The sequence below is a fragment of the Photinus pyralis genome, unplaced genomic scaffold, assembly GCF_008802855.1.
Source record: "Photinus pyralis isolate 1611_PpyrPB1 unplaced genomic scaffold, Ppyr1.3 Ppyr1.4_LG6, whole genome shotgun sequence".
NCBI lineage: Eukaryota > Metazoa > Arthropoda > Insecta > Coleoptera > Lampyridae > Photinus > Photinus pyralis.
Window position 1 is genome coordinate 19799236 of NW_022170663.1, and position 16398 is coordinate 19815633.

General features: G+C 37.2%; 1 protein-coding gene across 4 annotated transcripts in view; it reads right to left on the bottom strand.

Annotated features, from left to right (window-relative positions):
* Positions 1 to 8703: 8703 nt before the first annotated feature.
* The window catches only part of LOC116173114 (inhibitory POU protein), an 88082-nt gene continuing 80387 nt past the window's right edge, over positions 8704 to 16398 (bottom strand). For 3 of the 4 annotated variants that reach the window (XM_031490400.1, XM_031490398.1, XM_031490397.1), the window contains one exon: positions 8704 to 10436. In XM_031490400.1, coding sequence (XP_031346260.1) covers positions 9687 to 10436 — 750 coding nt within the window. In that variant the 3' untranslated portion in view covers positions 8704 to 9686. The remainder of the gene's footprint in view (positions 10437 to 16398) is intronic. The other variant, XM_031490399.1, reaches the window with a different exon arrangement.

Sequence of the window (16398 nt, forward strand, 5' to 3'; positions counted from 1 at the left end):
TTAATTCAAAATAATTCACGTAAATTCATGTTAATTAAAGTTTATTCAAATTAATTCATGTAAATTCAAATTAATTCACGTAAATTCAAATTAATTTATGTTAATTCAAATTAATTTACGTTAATTCAAATTAATTTACGTTAATTCAAATTGAATCACGTTAATTGACATTAATTCTCGTTAATTCTAATTAATTCCCGTCAGTTCAAATTAACACAGATGGGTGTACACTAAACATTCAAAGGTGTTTCCATCTAGAATTTTTCCAAGGCAAATTTTTACCAGGACTAGAGTTATCGAGTAAAATATTTCAACGGCGGATTTTTCCTGGGGACTACCAGGGAAAAATTTTCCAAGAGCATTTTTATCAACCTTAAATTTTCAAGACGAGAATTTTTCCATAGAGAATTTCACCAGGGCGAATTTTTCGGAGCCGAGATTTTAAGTGCCAAATATTCCAAGGCCTGTTTTGTTGGAGGCTAAATTTTCCGCATACGAATTTTTTTTCCACGACAAATATTCCCAAGACGAATTTTGAGGGGGAAATTTTTGTGGGTCAAATATTTCAAGGGCGATTTTTTTACGTTTCTGGAGACAAGTTTTCCACGCAAGTTTCCGGGGCGAGTTCTTTAAGTGAGTATTCCAGGGCATAAACTTCCAACGCAAACTTTTCTTTGACGATTTTTTGGGGACCAAATATTCGAAATATGATTTTTTCATTTTCTGTAGATGAATTTCCTTTTCTGGACGTTTCAATGGCAATTTTGGGAGCCTACATTTTCCATAGGTAAATTTTTCGGAAGCGAGTCAAATATTCCATGGACGACTTTATTCGGTAGGCGAATTTTTTAGGAAAGAAGTTTTCCAGGAAGAACCCCCCGAAAATTGTGGTGGTGAAATTTTCACGCAAATATTACGCGAGGAAAATTCGTAGAGGCGAATACTCTCTGTATGAATTTACGGGTTGCACGGAAGCATTTTAAAAGGGCGATTTTTTCATAGCGAATTTGTCTCGTATATTTTTTTCGGATGAAAAGTCTTTAGGGGTCAAATATTCCAGGGGCGATATTTAGAGCGCATCAAATTTTCTGCAATTAGTCACGCAAGTATCCTAGCGAAGGTAGATTTTTACGAGCCTTTTTTTATAAGAGCGATTTTTCGTAGCGAATTTTCAGGAGATTTCTAAGGGCGATTTTTTACAGGAATCGACGATTTTCGAGAAACGAATTTTCCAGGGCAATTTTTGTCAGGACAAGTGTTTCTGGGTAAAATATTCCAACTGGGGGCAAATTTTTCACGTATTTCAGGGAAAAGTTTTCCAGGAACAATTTTTTCGTGTTTTCTGAGGTGAATTTTCTGGGGATTTATAAGGGAAATTTTTTCAGAAATCGATGATTTTTCAGAAACGAATTTTTCTTATGGAGAACAAGTACCACTTTTGGTGTAGGTACACCAAACATTCAAATTCAAATTAATTTACGTTAATTCATGTTAATTCACCCTAATTCAAATTAATTCACAATAATTCAAATTAATTCAAGTTAATTGTAATTAATTCAAGTTAATTCTAATTAATTCAGAGGGGTGTACACCAAAAATTCAAAGTTGTTCCTCCCTAGCTAGGACAACCCTTTACTGACCTCCTTGACCTTGACGAAGGGAAATACTCTTCCTATCCCGACTGTTTAACATTATATGCTTCCATTATAATAATTCCGGAACCCAATGCTGCTCGCATCAACCCTTCCTCCTCGACCGACCATCCTTAAACCTAGGAAAATGTATCCTCGCGTATTCCTTGATATAAAATAAGCTTTCGACAACTTATCCACCAGAACCGCCAGCGCCATCTCGGATTCTTCAACGTCTTCACTAGACTTATCTTTTCTTAACTTCCCGATCAAAAACCAAAAAAATTCCAAAGCACCCACTACGCAGGTATTTGATCGTACAGCACACTATCAAACTTTCAAAATCAGGCATAAGGCCTTTCAACATTATATAAGGTTGCACATAGCTCTAGATTCTGAGTGTAGAAAAGCGCTTTTGGCGTCCTAACGCTATCTTCTGAACTATTCATTCGATTTCTAAAAATTGAGATATGATGAAATGTAATTACGATAAATAAGATTCAGAGTATAGAAGTGCCCTTTTGGCATCCTAACGCTACCTGCTATAGTACTGATTCTTATCCCCTTCACCAAGGTCAATGGTTCGTCGGGGAAATTCCACCATAAAACAAGGTCACGCCTTAGTTACGTAACCGGACAACCCTCCTCTGCACTCTCATTTCCTGGCGACGACTCTTAAAGGAAACCTCCACCCAGTTCGACTTCTTATCAAAGTCAGTTGAATCGGACAGCAAGCACGGAGACGATGATACTTGGGTTCAAGTCCGATCTACCGAGCGAATGCATGAACGCAAGGTACCAGGTAGCGTAAGTCCGGAGGGTTTTAACCCTACAAGGATTAACATCACCAGTAACACATTGGCAAAATAAAACTAATTATCAAATTAACAAGTTTGGAAAAATAATAATGAAACTAAAAAGGAAAGCTCTCGGTAAAATGAAAACAAAACGGAAAATAAATTAGGACTTCTGGTTTTCTAATCGGGATATGGAATCTGGCTCTGGTTCTGGGTTCTGGTCGGTTTAAGAGGTGAAGGAATTCTCTCTGGAAGTATTGACAATCCCACTTTTATATAGACAAGGAGAAGCACAAAACAAGTGGAGAAATGAAAAGAGATTTAAATACAAAGGATGGGGACGACAACAGGCGACATCTAACGGAGGAATCCTATAGCACATACTACAGGATGTTTCTAAATAAAACTTCTAAGTTACCTGCACTTTTATATTTTCCTACAAGACCCCTTGAATATATCTAACCTGAATAGTCTATTGTAACTGGAATGAACAGGTATTTAGGTCCCGTGGTTCATCTTGTTTTAATGCTTTAATGTTTTAATTAAAGGAAATTCGCTACTTTCGGTATCACGCCGATTAACAAAGATACTAATTTAGTTATCAGTTGAGTTGAGATAATTCTCAATTACTATTTACCAATCACAGGTTACCATATCGCCATATCGGAGTTTAATCTGTACACGCTACTGTCATTTCGTAACTAGTCATTTTTACATATAAAATGGGCATTTTTCTGAGATGAAAATGCATTTACCTCGAAAGGTAAGGATTCATGGTAAAAATCAAGCATTGTTTGTAATTTTGTTAAACAATTTCACTTTATATCCATTTGCTAACATAATGAGAGCCGAGAACACACGACTCCCTTTTGCACACAAGGTACTCTAATCAGTAGTTCATATTTGTATATAATTTGTTCATATAAAAGCGGCGATCCCCTCGTATCGTTTACAATGTGACAGGCAGCCCTGCGAGATTCTCGTCACAAAGGAACTCCCTGCAGCAACTTCGAACCGACGGGATCTAATGTTTATACAACCATATGTATATCGTACGCATGAATACTTTCAAAAAGGTTACTTATTTTTACATTCCGCCGGTTCTTTTCCTTTTTTCCACATTTTTTACGCGTCACCGACCTTTTTTGTCTGGCCGTGTTTCCTTTGACGTGTTTTCGAGTGGGGGCGTAATTGCCGCCATTGCCGGATAAAATGGGAAAGCGGCGTTTCCGATTGATATTTCCTCAACGGAAGCCGAAGTGTCACGCTATTGTGTATATTACGGAGGGTCTCGCGCATACGATTGAGATATTGTAATTTTACTAAAACTTTACGCATTTCAGCTTTCCCCCTGTGCGTAATGAGGTTCTCATTAGTAAGTTTTTAGGCGCTTGTCGTAAGAGGGAAGTTTTCGGGTGTGAATTTCTATTACTTTGTACCGGAAACGTTAGCAAAAGTTGTTCGATCCTTTTAAGAACCTTAATTCGTCCACCATGTCCTCTTTTCAACACCCTTAATATTCTTATTTGTGAAAGTTCGTTTTATGGTGTGCATTTGTGAGATTTTTATTGTTTAGGGTTTACCAAAGTGTCTGATTGAAATACTCAGAGGCGGACTGGCAACCCTAAAGCGGCCCGGGGCAAAATATTTACCGACCAATTTCGTGTGACTTGTTTCGCGGGTATACAAATAATACCCTTAATAGTGCAAATGGTCATAAAGAATGAAACCAATGTTATACAATATTATATACCGATTTGAAATCAGGATATACGGGGCTACTCAAAACTATCAAAATATACAAGGTGTCCCATTAAAGATATTAAATATGTATTTTGTTGGACACTCCCTGTATATTGAATTCGATCAGTTACCCTATTTTTAGCTGAATTAATGAAAATAATTGGGTGTCAAAATATACGGAGAACCACTGTAGACGTTAATCTTATACCTTCGCAGTCCACAAATAACACATGTATTTAATTCTCCGTCAGGAATTAAACCATGCTAAATGAATTAATAATGATAGGAGAAAAGGCAAGATGTACCAAAAAGGCTAGGGACTCCACCAAAGTGGAGTAGCTCGGCGGAATGTGCGGTTTTATGTGGCCTATTGTTAAATATACCAAGTGATTCATTAGAAGTGATGATCGCTTGAATTTCGCTCGTAAGATTCTAGTATTTTGCATTACTAAATTGATGGTTTGAATTTCGTTAGTAATTTTGTTCTGTCATAACTCTCATTTAAGAAACCAGTGTCTCCGTTAATTGTTGTGTGCCATTTCCGGTGGTTCATTACTTATTCCATTTTGAACAATTTTTACAGTCGATGCACTAAAATATGGAAGAAACGTGACTGTATCTACCTAGTGCTAATTTATAATTTGTGGTAAAACAGAAGCAGTATTTGTAGATTATAAATAAGTAAACAATTTACTGAATGCATGATGATACACCAACTGCAATTATATAAATGATCATAGGTTAGTACCAACTTCAAAATTTTTTTGATTTGCGGGAAATTCAAATGATCATCACTTCTAAAGAATCACCCGTTGGTTTTTAAGTATAAGTATGCTATGCGTAAAAGTTCCGACACATGCTTCTTACTAAGATAGTAAGGGAGGTATTGCAATAGGGTAAAAATCACCTTTTTGACGGAAATTGCCTGTAGGTCTGTCTGTCAGTACTTCCATTTCCGGCTGAACTGATTGGCTCAGTTGTAGAGGAAATTGGAACAGCAGGTAGATTACCTAAATAAACTTGTGCATATCTTGAAACCTGCGATTATAAGGAGGATTGTATAATAAAAATCGTGATTAACTGTATGTTATGGTCACAAACTTTATTAAAAGTATTCATTTCTTAAAAACGTCCATAATTTCCCAATTAAAAATTCGACTTATTTTCGAAAAGCTAAATGGACGGTACCTATTATCATATTTTGCCCGATTTTTACAAACACTCACATTGCCTGTAATAAAAAAACCAGAAATACTCTGTGAGACATCCTACATCAACGATCTAGCTTAATGTAGAAATGCTACGACATAAAAAATTTAAAAAAATTCTGAATCGGTTGGGAATCGAACCCCAGCCGCCCGCGGGGCAGCTGACGTCGTTTAGACGACATTACTAGAAATACCTGCCCCTATGGACGCAGTTAGGCGAAATGTAGAAATGCTAAATAATATATAAAATTTAAAAAAATCTGCATGGATCGGGAATCGAACTGGGGCCTCCCGCGTGGTAGCTACAACGATTAGAGTTAGACGACGGCGACGACTAGCATCAGAGAACTAATGACAGAAACTGTTAAATCAACTTACCAACTGTCAAATTAAAAATTATCAAATTAAAACGTGATAGGTGTAGGGTATTTTACAACCAATCTTCAACATATGTTCTGAAACGACAGTTCTTAATACATAAGTTTTCAAAGAATTTAAAATGTGCCCATTGTCATAATATCAAGGACTACTATACCCGGCACGTAAGAAGGCGAAATATCACGTATATTCATATTTTAATGATTGCACATATTGGTGCGCCACAGAGCCAGTTGGATCCTCCTGCAGACTCTAATTAGTCATCTGCGCATAGTCCGCTTCTTACGTGTCGGTACCAGTACAAAATTAAGTACTTACGTTAACCCACAATACTTTCAAATATTTAAAATGTGCACAGTGTGATTTTGCAACACATCATCGCCATGTCCCGAAACGGCATTTCTTCTCACAAAACCTCGAAGGATTTAAAATGTGCACACTGCAATGGCATTATATGGAAATGTTAGGCAATGTCAAGGTAAATAGGTATATGCGAGGTTCTCCGGGATAGGCGATAAAACGTTCGTCGGGTCTGCTATTACCTAAATAAAAATGAATGTTTGTCTGTCTGTCTGTCTCTTATGCGTGTCTAAATCGTTCATCCGATTGCGGTGAAACGTTGGGGAATAGTTGGACGAATGCCCGCAGAAGTTTTTGAGTAAAATGCTATTCTAAATTCAGACGCAAACGGGAACACAAAAAAACAGGATTTTATGTTTTACAGTAGGAAAGAGACTTGAGATTTAGAACATAGGTTTCTTCGAAGGGGTGAAGGTGTACTCCGCAATAACGGCGAACACAGAAACGGGGTACGGGATTTCCCAAATGTCGTATGACTATTGGCAATAAATAAACCTAGTTTTTTCATTGGTTTAATTTTATTTTGGTAATCGTTAACCTTTTCCCAGTGGTTCCACTGAGGAAGGACAGCAAAGTGCGTCCGAAATATTTGGATTACCAAATAAAAATACTAAACGAAGTCTGACTTTTGAGCCTACTCACCCTACAAACTTTCACTTCAACACCACCTACGGCCGAAAGAAAAACCTTTTAATCAATAAACCTAGTGTTCCACATGTGCATACCAAATTTTAAGCGTTATCGAGTACACGTTTGCACTTACTGAAGTATTTATATTGCACACGCCCTCGGCCATTATTGCACAAAAATTGCACACATTACACAAATATTGCACACTTTACACAGTGATTTCATTCATGGCACATGCATTCCGCATATTGCACATGAATCGCACACACATTGCAATACTACCCGGCCACCTATTTTATACAGTGATTACCTACCCCCTTGCGTTCATCATATCCAAGGTGAGGATAATGTATAGAAGAGGCCCTAGAATAGATCCCTGAGGGACACCAAATACCGCCGGAGGGGTGTCAGAGGAATCGCCACCCAGCAGAACATATTGACTTCGGCTCGATATATAGTTTTTATTTAGTTTAAATATTTATGTCCCACCAAAAAAAAAGGCGGGGGTTAAGTATAGAACCCGTACGAATTGAGATCGCGAGCTGTTATTTTTGTTTGGAACACTGGAATAGAGATTCTTGATTGAACCGTCCGAGAAATCGTTCAATACACCTTCCAAGGGTGGCCTGATTTCCCCAGTCCCAATAACTATTGCAACTACGTCGGGGGAAAATTGTAGTAGAAACTGAGAGGTTCTGTCCCGTATGTATAACCGACGACGATGAACGCATTTTTGAGAGCTGGCAACCGCGCGACTTTTTAAGAGAAGGGGAAAGCCGCTGGTGGAGTCTGGAGAGCACGAATGGTTCTTACGTTACGGCGATCTTGGTTTGAGTTGTCGTTGAGAAAGGATCGTGTAGTGTAGGTTTGCAGTTTTTTGTGTTATTTAATGCCGAAGTAACCTTTAGATTTCTGTGCATGGAAAATTCTGCTTTTATGGTTTGAATTTTTTGTGTAGATAAATGTTTGCTCAATGCAAAATTGTATTTGGCCAATCGCTCAAATTTGTCGATAATTGTTCAATTGCGTCATGTTTGTATGGGCTTGTATGTAAACTAGCACTTTTCGGCGGTAAGAGACAATCCCAGGGAGGGGAATAGTAACCAAATTAGTTATGACGCTGGTACATTTCTAATCTCAACAGTAGCCTTGCATTTTTCGCACGAGGGACAAGTTACAAGTACAGGGGGTGGAACCCTGCTAATAAAAAAAATTTCGTTTTTTAATGGATTATTGAATCGCAACTCATATCGCAATTTGCACGTGCATGTAATAAAAGGGTTATTGCATCAGAGATGAGTCACATATTGTAGGTTTTGTGTTCGTGCTGCTGCTACTTTTAGGGGAATGGTCCTAGAGTCCTGCCATTTTTTGCAATAGGGAACCTATACCTTGAAAGTATGCCAAACGGCCATCAAATTTCGCTGCCTTAAAGGGGGGGGGGGCATGTATTATTTCCCGAGTTGCTATTGATGATGAGTGCATAATTTTTGCATGTAACAACCAATTGGTCTCACATTCTGCATACGCATGCTTTTAGTGGTGCCAAGTAAAACTCCTGAAAATAGGGGGGGGGGGGCGTTATTCTAAACAAAAGGAACACTTAGGTATCTACCAACTACCGCCCTCCTGTCTGACCCCTTGTTTTAAGAGGGGGTAGGGGGGACTGGTTTTATCCTTTGTGGTACTCTAATAAAAGGTTTCATTAATTTCTGACAATGCTATGACGATATACATCGATAAATATAGAGCAACCACAACATACTGTTACAGTTTTGGCATACCGACGCTCTTACGAGATCACCTGAAAATAACAGTAGTATTTATGTCCCACTAGCATTGTTTATGCAAAACCTATTGGGCGTCAACGTCTTGTTAGGGTAATCAAATGGGTGGCGAATAAAACAGTTTAGTTATAAACGAATGTTTATTATTCTTTTACCTTTATTACATGATTGGAAAATGATGTACATAAGGGCATTCAGTATTGAAATTAAACAAATAGACAACTTCAGAGTAACTAAAAGGGTTTGAGCTTAACGTATCGCGGTTACCTTTGTACTTTTTAAATTCTTTACATTTAAGCAACTTCTGAATGAAGAAATAACAAAGAAAATAAATAATATAACAAACGAGGCAACGAAAAGGACTTCTGCTTTATTTATGTACACCTTCTGTAGGAGAAATAAACTTATCCTACCGTAAATTGATATGTATGCGATAGTTTGTTTTCTGTTTCTCTCTAGATCTATTTAAGTGATATGTCCTCTTACCCTGTTCTATGCTTCTTTTTGAAACGTTTCTTGTTTTCACATGTATTTGCACTTGTTATTGCTCACTTTACATATAACTGTAAAACAAAGTAGAAAACTTCTTATGTACATATTAAAAATGTACAAACAAATAAAAACATAATATTGCCTAAAATATATATTGCACTTTTAAATAATTTCTTTATATACTACAAATAAATTGATATATCACTTGAGATCGTTTAGTTGTCGAAAATACTGTTCATTTCATCTTAATACTGCTGTGCTATGGGCCATCAATATTGACTATACAATGACTAGAACGTTGCTCACTTACTACATTTAGTATTTACACGTTTTGTTACTTTTTACATCGACTAGGAGACAGTTATGTGATTAAAATTGTATAAAAGTTGTACTAATTAGTATTTACAGAGGATTAATTAGCATCGATCGCACAAATTGAAGCAAAAAACGCTGAAATTTGGCGAACGCGCTTTTCTCTTAGAACTTAGGAAGTGATCACAATTTTATCATGTTATATTTTATATATAGTGCTTTGAGCAAAATAATGACGATGGAATGCAAAATGGTCCTTTCATTTAAAACTAATTTGTACACGTCCCCCACACATCATTTACAAAAGGCTTTCTAATTGATGGGAAATCCCGAAAAATTCACGTCATGTCAGTGTTGCGCGGCAAATTTCATTCTTTTCTGCTTTTGTCGTTGATTACAAAACCATACGCGCACCACATTCTTTTTTAAGTCTAACTTTTCGGCGATCGCCGCGATTTTTTCTCCGGAAGGTCGCGGCTGCACCGCGAAGTACGCCTCCAGGCTTCGCTTTTCGGGCGCCGCTATCGACGTTCGTTTCCTCTTCTTTTCTCCGGCTGGAAGCACACTGGGAGCGTCCGGATCTCTTCGCTTGTTCTTCGCCTGCGCCTCCGCCTCCTCCAGCCACGCTTGCAGGATCGGCTTTAACGCTATCATGTTGTTATGCGATAACGTCAGCGATTCGAAGCGACAAATCGTCGACTGCGATAACGCACCGACACCCGGTAACTTTAAATTAGCTAACGCCTTCCCAACGTCCGCCTGCGTCACACCTAACTTTATTCTTCTTTGTTTAAACCTTTCCGCGAACGCCTCTAACTCCCTAGGGTCCGTGTCTGCGTCGGGATGCAAGCCCGCGACCGCCGCCGCGGCGGCAGCCATTGCAGGATGATGGGGTCCGGGATGACCGGTGTGATGACCCGGATGGTGACCTGGTCCGCCGTGGCCGGAAAGTGGGCCGCCGTGGTGATGGTGGTGATTCATTACGTGGTTCATGCCGTACGAATGCATGTGGGTTGGAGTTTCGGACATCGGGGTTAACGTTGTCATCGATGAGGTGGATATAGGGTCGAGCATCTCTAATCCATCCATGTGCCCCATCTATAAAAAATTTACGATATAGTTGAGAGATTTATAAAATATAAGTTCATAATAGTAGCGTACGTGCTGGGTACAAACGTTTCTATCTAAATTGTTTTTGAGTCATTTTTATTGGTTTTATATCAAGAAATTCAAGGCAGTTTTCAACCAATCCTATCTATACTAATTTAAAAAATTAAAAGAATAAAAAAAACAGTTTTCGTCAATAGAAGACCACAGAATCAAAAATAAAATTTTCGGTGAAATGTCCCCACGGGCATGTAAACGACCTTTTGGTTTCATTTTGTGCATGGTTTAGCTTTATAGTTTTTCTTCTTTACATGTTACAAGTTTTGAAACGTACTTTCAAATATCTTCTGAAACTTAAAAACCTAAAAAATTGTAACGTTATTTTCTTACCAAATGATATTACCGATTTATAATTCCGCTTAAGTGACTATTTGAATTGAACTCTTATTTACAGTCTATGTTCTTTGTTTCGCCGACCGAGGTCGAGCAGTGTTTGCCATGGTATTTTTGGTTATCCTTCCTTTTTATCCTTATTTATCTTGCTCGCACAGTTGTATTTTTTTACCCCTTAGTGTTGGTTCTGCTTTCGCATTGATTAGATGCAAATGTTTTCTTTTTGTTTTTTTTTTTTTGGTTGATATTAGTACCGTTGTTTTACGCCCGAAACCGATATCTACAATTTTTTGTTACGTTGTTCGTTTACTTCGAAAAATTTGCTCATATTAGCTTTGTTTACATTTTGAATTAATTAGATTGGATTGCTTTTAACTCGTGGTTAATCCAAATTTTGTTTTTGCTAGAGTACAGTTATTCGAATTATTGATTCTATTTTAATAGCCCGATTGCTTCCCTGTCAGACGTTAGACATTTCTTACGCAATATTTTATGTGCAGCGCGATTCATTATCCCTTTTATTTGTTGGTTGTGTTATTGTCTGTTACAGATTTGCAGAACGCGCCCTTCTGATTTCAGACGGCCACTACGACCAGAATTCAAAGGTAAATTTTGTTATTTTCAAGGACCGTTTGATTTAACATTTGATTATATACTGGTTTTCAATACAATCGAATTGCATATATTACATTGTTGATATTCACTTAATCATTATAACTCCGTTGTTTTCCGCGGAAATCTATTTTGATATTAATCTTTTTTTTGATGTTTTTGTGTTGATCCCTCTTTTATTAATTTGAATTCAAATAATTTATATTCAAATATTATATATATCCCCCCCCCCCCATTTTTGGTAAGCGTTCCCCCCTCTTTTGACATTGAGAGTGCATTAAATTCCAATAACTGGAAAAAAGGTTATACGTCGGGTAAGTACAGAGATTTCATTGTTGAACGCTTTGCCTTGCTTTTATTCGCACTAATCCATGGAACTAACACTCGCATAAGTATCTTTTTTTTCTTTAGTCAATTTCAAATGAATAATGTGTCATTTTTTTAAGAGCAACATTGCCGATTTGGCAAACTAACGCTATTAAAGTATTCTTCCGATTTTGAAAAAATTTAAGATAATTATGTTGAATTGAAATTAAGTTAAATGAGATTCTGAGTGCAGAAAAACCCTTTTAGCATCTTAACTCCTGAAGTACTTATTCGTGGGGGAAAATTCCAGATTACGACCTTGCTCTGCAAAACAAGTTACGCAACTGGAAAGTCTCAAGTCACGACCTTGTAACGTCATACAAAGTGGTAGAGATGAGACCGAACTTCAGAAAGATCATTTTTGTACGAAAAGACGTAAAAATTTTTTCTTTTTGCTGCCATATTAAATCGTAATATAACTAATAAATGGCGCAAAAGCGAGGTCTACTACGACTCTACGATAGGCAAAAAATAGACAGTCATAGACAGTATGCCCCCAAAGGGGGCTGATGTAGTAAAACACCTTCCGAAATTCCCACGGAAACGGGAACAGGAAAAACAAGATTTTATGTTTTACAGTCGAAAAAAGACTTGACATTTAGAACGAGGTACGGGAAAAAACGGGATTTTCCAAAGGCGGTACGAAGTTCGCCGAGACTACTAGTTACGGATAACAAAGGATATAAAAATTGGAGCACTATGTATTTTTATCCTGATCGTTTTATGCTGTTTAGTTAAGTGCGTATTAATTATTTCTGATTCACTGCATTTATTGTTTGAGATTCGCTGGCATATCTAAATTTTAACTGTCATTGTGTTATGGCGTCACCTGTCGGTGGATTTTTTCACACAGGCACTCCAGGCTTTTCGGGACGTTAAGTAGTGTAGGGTGAAAAAGGTTCTTAATCTATAATTTATTAAGGATCCTCAGATCCTTTATAGTTTTGTATTGTCGTCCGTCCGTCCGTGTGCGCTCTAACTCTTTTTAAAAGTGGCCGATTGTGTTGAAATTTGGTGTACGGGTACTTTGGACATTAAGGACGGACGCTATTGATTTTCAGGAAGCTGGTTCAACAGGAACAAAAGTTATAGGGCTTCGAGTGAATCGAGAACAGGAAAATCTGAGGGCTCAATATAATAGAAATCAACATATTTCATTCCCTAGGTCATGTATCGAGTTCGGACTTTCGCTATATTATTCCCTGACTCTTAAGATGTGTAATAATTCGATATAACTCTTCTCTGTGATATAGGTCAAAAGTTTTAGAGCAAAATGTACCCAAAATTATTCTTTACACATAAATTTGGAGTTGTAAAAGCTTTCAAACGCATTATCTTGATGCTGAAAGAGTACATCATCCACATTTGATAACCGCATGTGTGTGATTCAAAGATGTTAAATTATTTTTTTGAGGCCACATGGATTTTGACCAAAATATATCAAAATCGTTATTTATGCACCATGATCGTTGCGAAAAAGACTAGGGGCATTATCTCAATGCCCAAGACATGAATGTGATGCATTTTTGGCAACCACGTGGACTTTGATCAAACATGTCAAAATCGTTATTTATGCACCAAGATCGTTGGGAAAAAGACCAAGAGAATTATCTCAATGACCAAGACATGAATTTGATGCATTTTTGTGATTGTAATACTGAGGGTCCTTCGATATGTCGTTGTATCGGTTTATTATTCTGGCGATTGAACTTAATTTTGTGCATCGCCGATTCAGTTTAGACCTTTTGCGGAGGATATTTTCGGTTTCACTAATTACGGGAGTACGACCATTTTGTTTTATCCGCCTGGTTAATGTATGCATTCTTTTTGGGTTTTGCTATTGAAGTTGAACAGATCACGTGCCAGTCGTTGTTGTAATTTCATTGTTTTATAAGTAATCCTGTTATTGGTTTGAGGGTTAGAGGGGATAATGTTGTTACATGTTTTTTTTTTAATTTATAGTGCAAGCTATAGTGTCAGTTTTGGGTTCGAGTTTAAATTTTTGTTCCATGTACTCTTACATTGCGATGTTTCTTATCAAGACCTGCAGATCAGATAGCGACCATTTTGTTTGGAGGTTAATCTCGATCTTTGGACATAGAACGGAACTAGGGCAGTGGGTCAAACTGAATAAACTGCTAGAATTAAAAAGAGTCGTAATTCTTGGATAACTTCCTCTTCAAGGAATCTGATAGCGATTACTTACGTAGGTATTTAGATCATTGTTTAATTGCAATTCATAATTGGGTCACCTCTTTTTTAATTTTTGATTTGAATTGGTGCTGAATAAAAATATATCAATATTTCTTTATGGATTTTATTGGTACTTCGCCAGTATCTTCCCAGTTTTATTCAGGGCGAGTTAAAAATTTAAAGAAGCTGGGTGGTGCTCAACTCTGTGGTAAGTAGCAAGGACCTTACGAGATTTATGCCCAACAGAAATGAAGAATTTCACGACTTTTTTCTTTTACAGCTCCGAGCTAGCTAACCGTTTATGCGGCGGGTTTGAGTTAATGCAGCGCCATCTTAACCTACCGTTATAAAATATTCAAATTTGTTCTGCTCTGGTACTAATGCTGGGATATTTTATGCGACATCGTTATGGATATTCCTAATTGTGAGATCAAATTAATACGCGATTTTTCAAAGTGAAGATTCTGTATGTTTGCATACTCTTTCTTACTATTTCCGCTTCAAATCTGTTTCAAGCTTTAGACTTTAACTACAAAAGCAGCATTTCATAAGAACGTTTGGCTGTTTTTTTCAAATATGGCGGATTGACTATAATTAAAGAGGGGCCGTAATGCATTATTGGGTGTATGTACTTCGAAGATCTTGAAGGAATTAAGGTTCTTGGTATCTAAATTATTTCAATTCCATTGGTAACTGTGAATTCGTATCTTTGTAAAAGCTGAGAGTGTTATTTTCAATTTACCAACAAATTAACAGTAGGTAAACGAACATTAAAGAAAGAGCGTCCTTTTTTTTACAACTTATCCGTTGCGAATTTTGCTCCCCATTTACAACAATAAAGTAAATATAATATATCGAGTAGATCAGAAGGGGCCATATGCGATCACATTTCAAGTGAACCCTAATCCTCAACGGTGTGCTAAATTAGACCATGAAATTTTGGTATTATAACAAAAAGTCGTTTGATGCTATATTAACATGAGGGGTGTACGTATCGCATTTGCAGCTTTATGTCATATTAGTTATAGATATAATAAGGATCACGTCCACCCCACGCATCCTTTTTATTTTAGAAAGGCACTTATGCATTTTATTATACATATTTTTACATTCTCGTCATAAAGATGTATATCCATTATGCATTTTAATATTATGCATTTATTCGCTGTTATTGGCAAGTAATGCGCCTCTATCATAAATGCCTTTCGCCGTAGCTTTGTGGTTGCACTTGATATGAATGCGATCCTTTGAGATGCGTAACAAACGCACGTATGCTTCTTCAAGAACACATTTTAGTCGACTTTTCCAGAATCATTGGGTGGTCTGTGTCGATTTCATTTCCCCTCGCGTTGCACGCACTGATTTTTACCCTCTCCTGGTTCATATAATTTAAAAAGAAGTTTGTTAACGTACATTACTAAGACTAATACTCATCCCCCCCCCTCCACCTCTGACTCAAAATGTGATTGCGTTTGTGTTACCATTGGCAAATACCGTGCCTTATTATTGATGGAACACTGCCATGGGAAAAGAGTACAGAATATGCTGAAAACCGCCCATATAATACTCTCAAAAATATGGTGTTTTGATCAAAATAAAAAAGCAAAAAATGGCTACATGCATATTTTGAACCGTGCTAACTGTTAGATAGAGTATTCCTATAGCAGTACATAATCACATGGTATTTTAGAACCGATTTAATGCCCGTTTGCATCGACAAAACTAAGCGGAGCTTAGCTTAAGCGTAGCTTAAAATCCATGGCAACCATTGTCTCAACAATCATTGCCATGGATTTTAAGGGACGCTTAAGCTAAGCTCCGCTTAAATTTGACGGTGCAAACGGGCATAAGACAATACTATTGTAAAGTTTTTAGTTCAAACAGAAATTCCAGTGTTGTCTTTTATTAACCAAGCTGTACTATGGAAGTGCAGCTTTAGACTATGACGTTTCGGAACATCATATGTATTGTGTAAGGAGGAGGAAGATACATAGCACTTACATCTGAGGGAGGACATTACTTTTGACCACGATTGTACATACCATTCTTCTGTGTACTTCTAACCGGATCACACCAAAGCATTTGCGAGTTTAGCAAAAAAATTATTTCCAGCGTAGCATTATTTGTAAACACAACAAAATATTCGGAAAAGAGGAAAATTGTTGCTGTTTGATTGGTACAACGAACTGGGTAGTCACTTAAGAAATGTACGTGACTATTATTATATATTTTATTGCTAAGTAAATAGTACCTATAGCGTTTGCCAGCATTCCACTGTAAAGGATATCAAGGCGCCATCGAGTCGATAAAGTTTTAATCACCTCACCAGTGATAAGAAATGAAGGCGGATGTGAGTGATTCATTCCAATTTCATTTAAAAAGTGTAAAC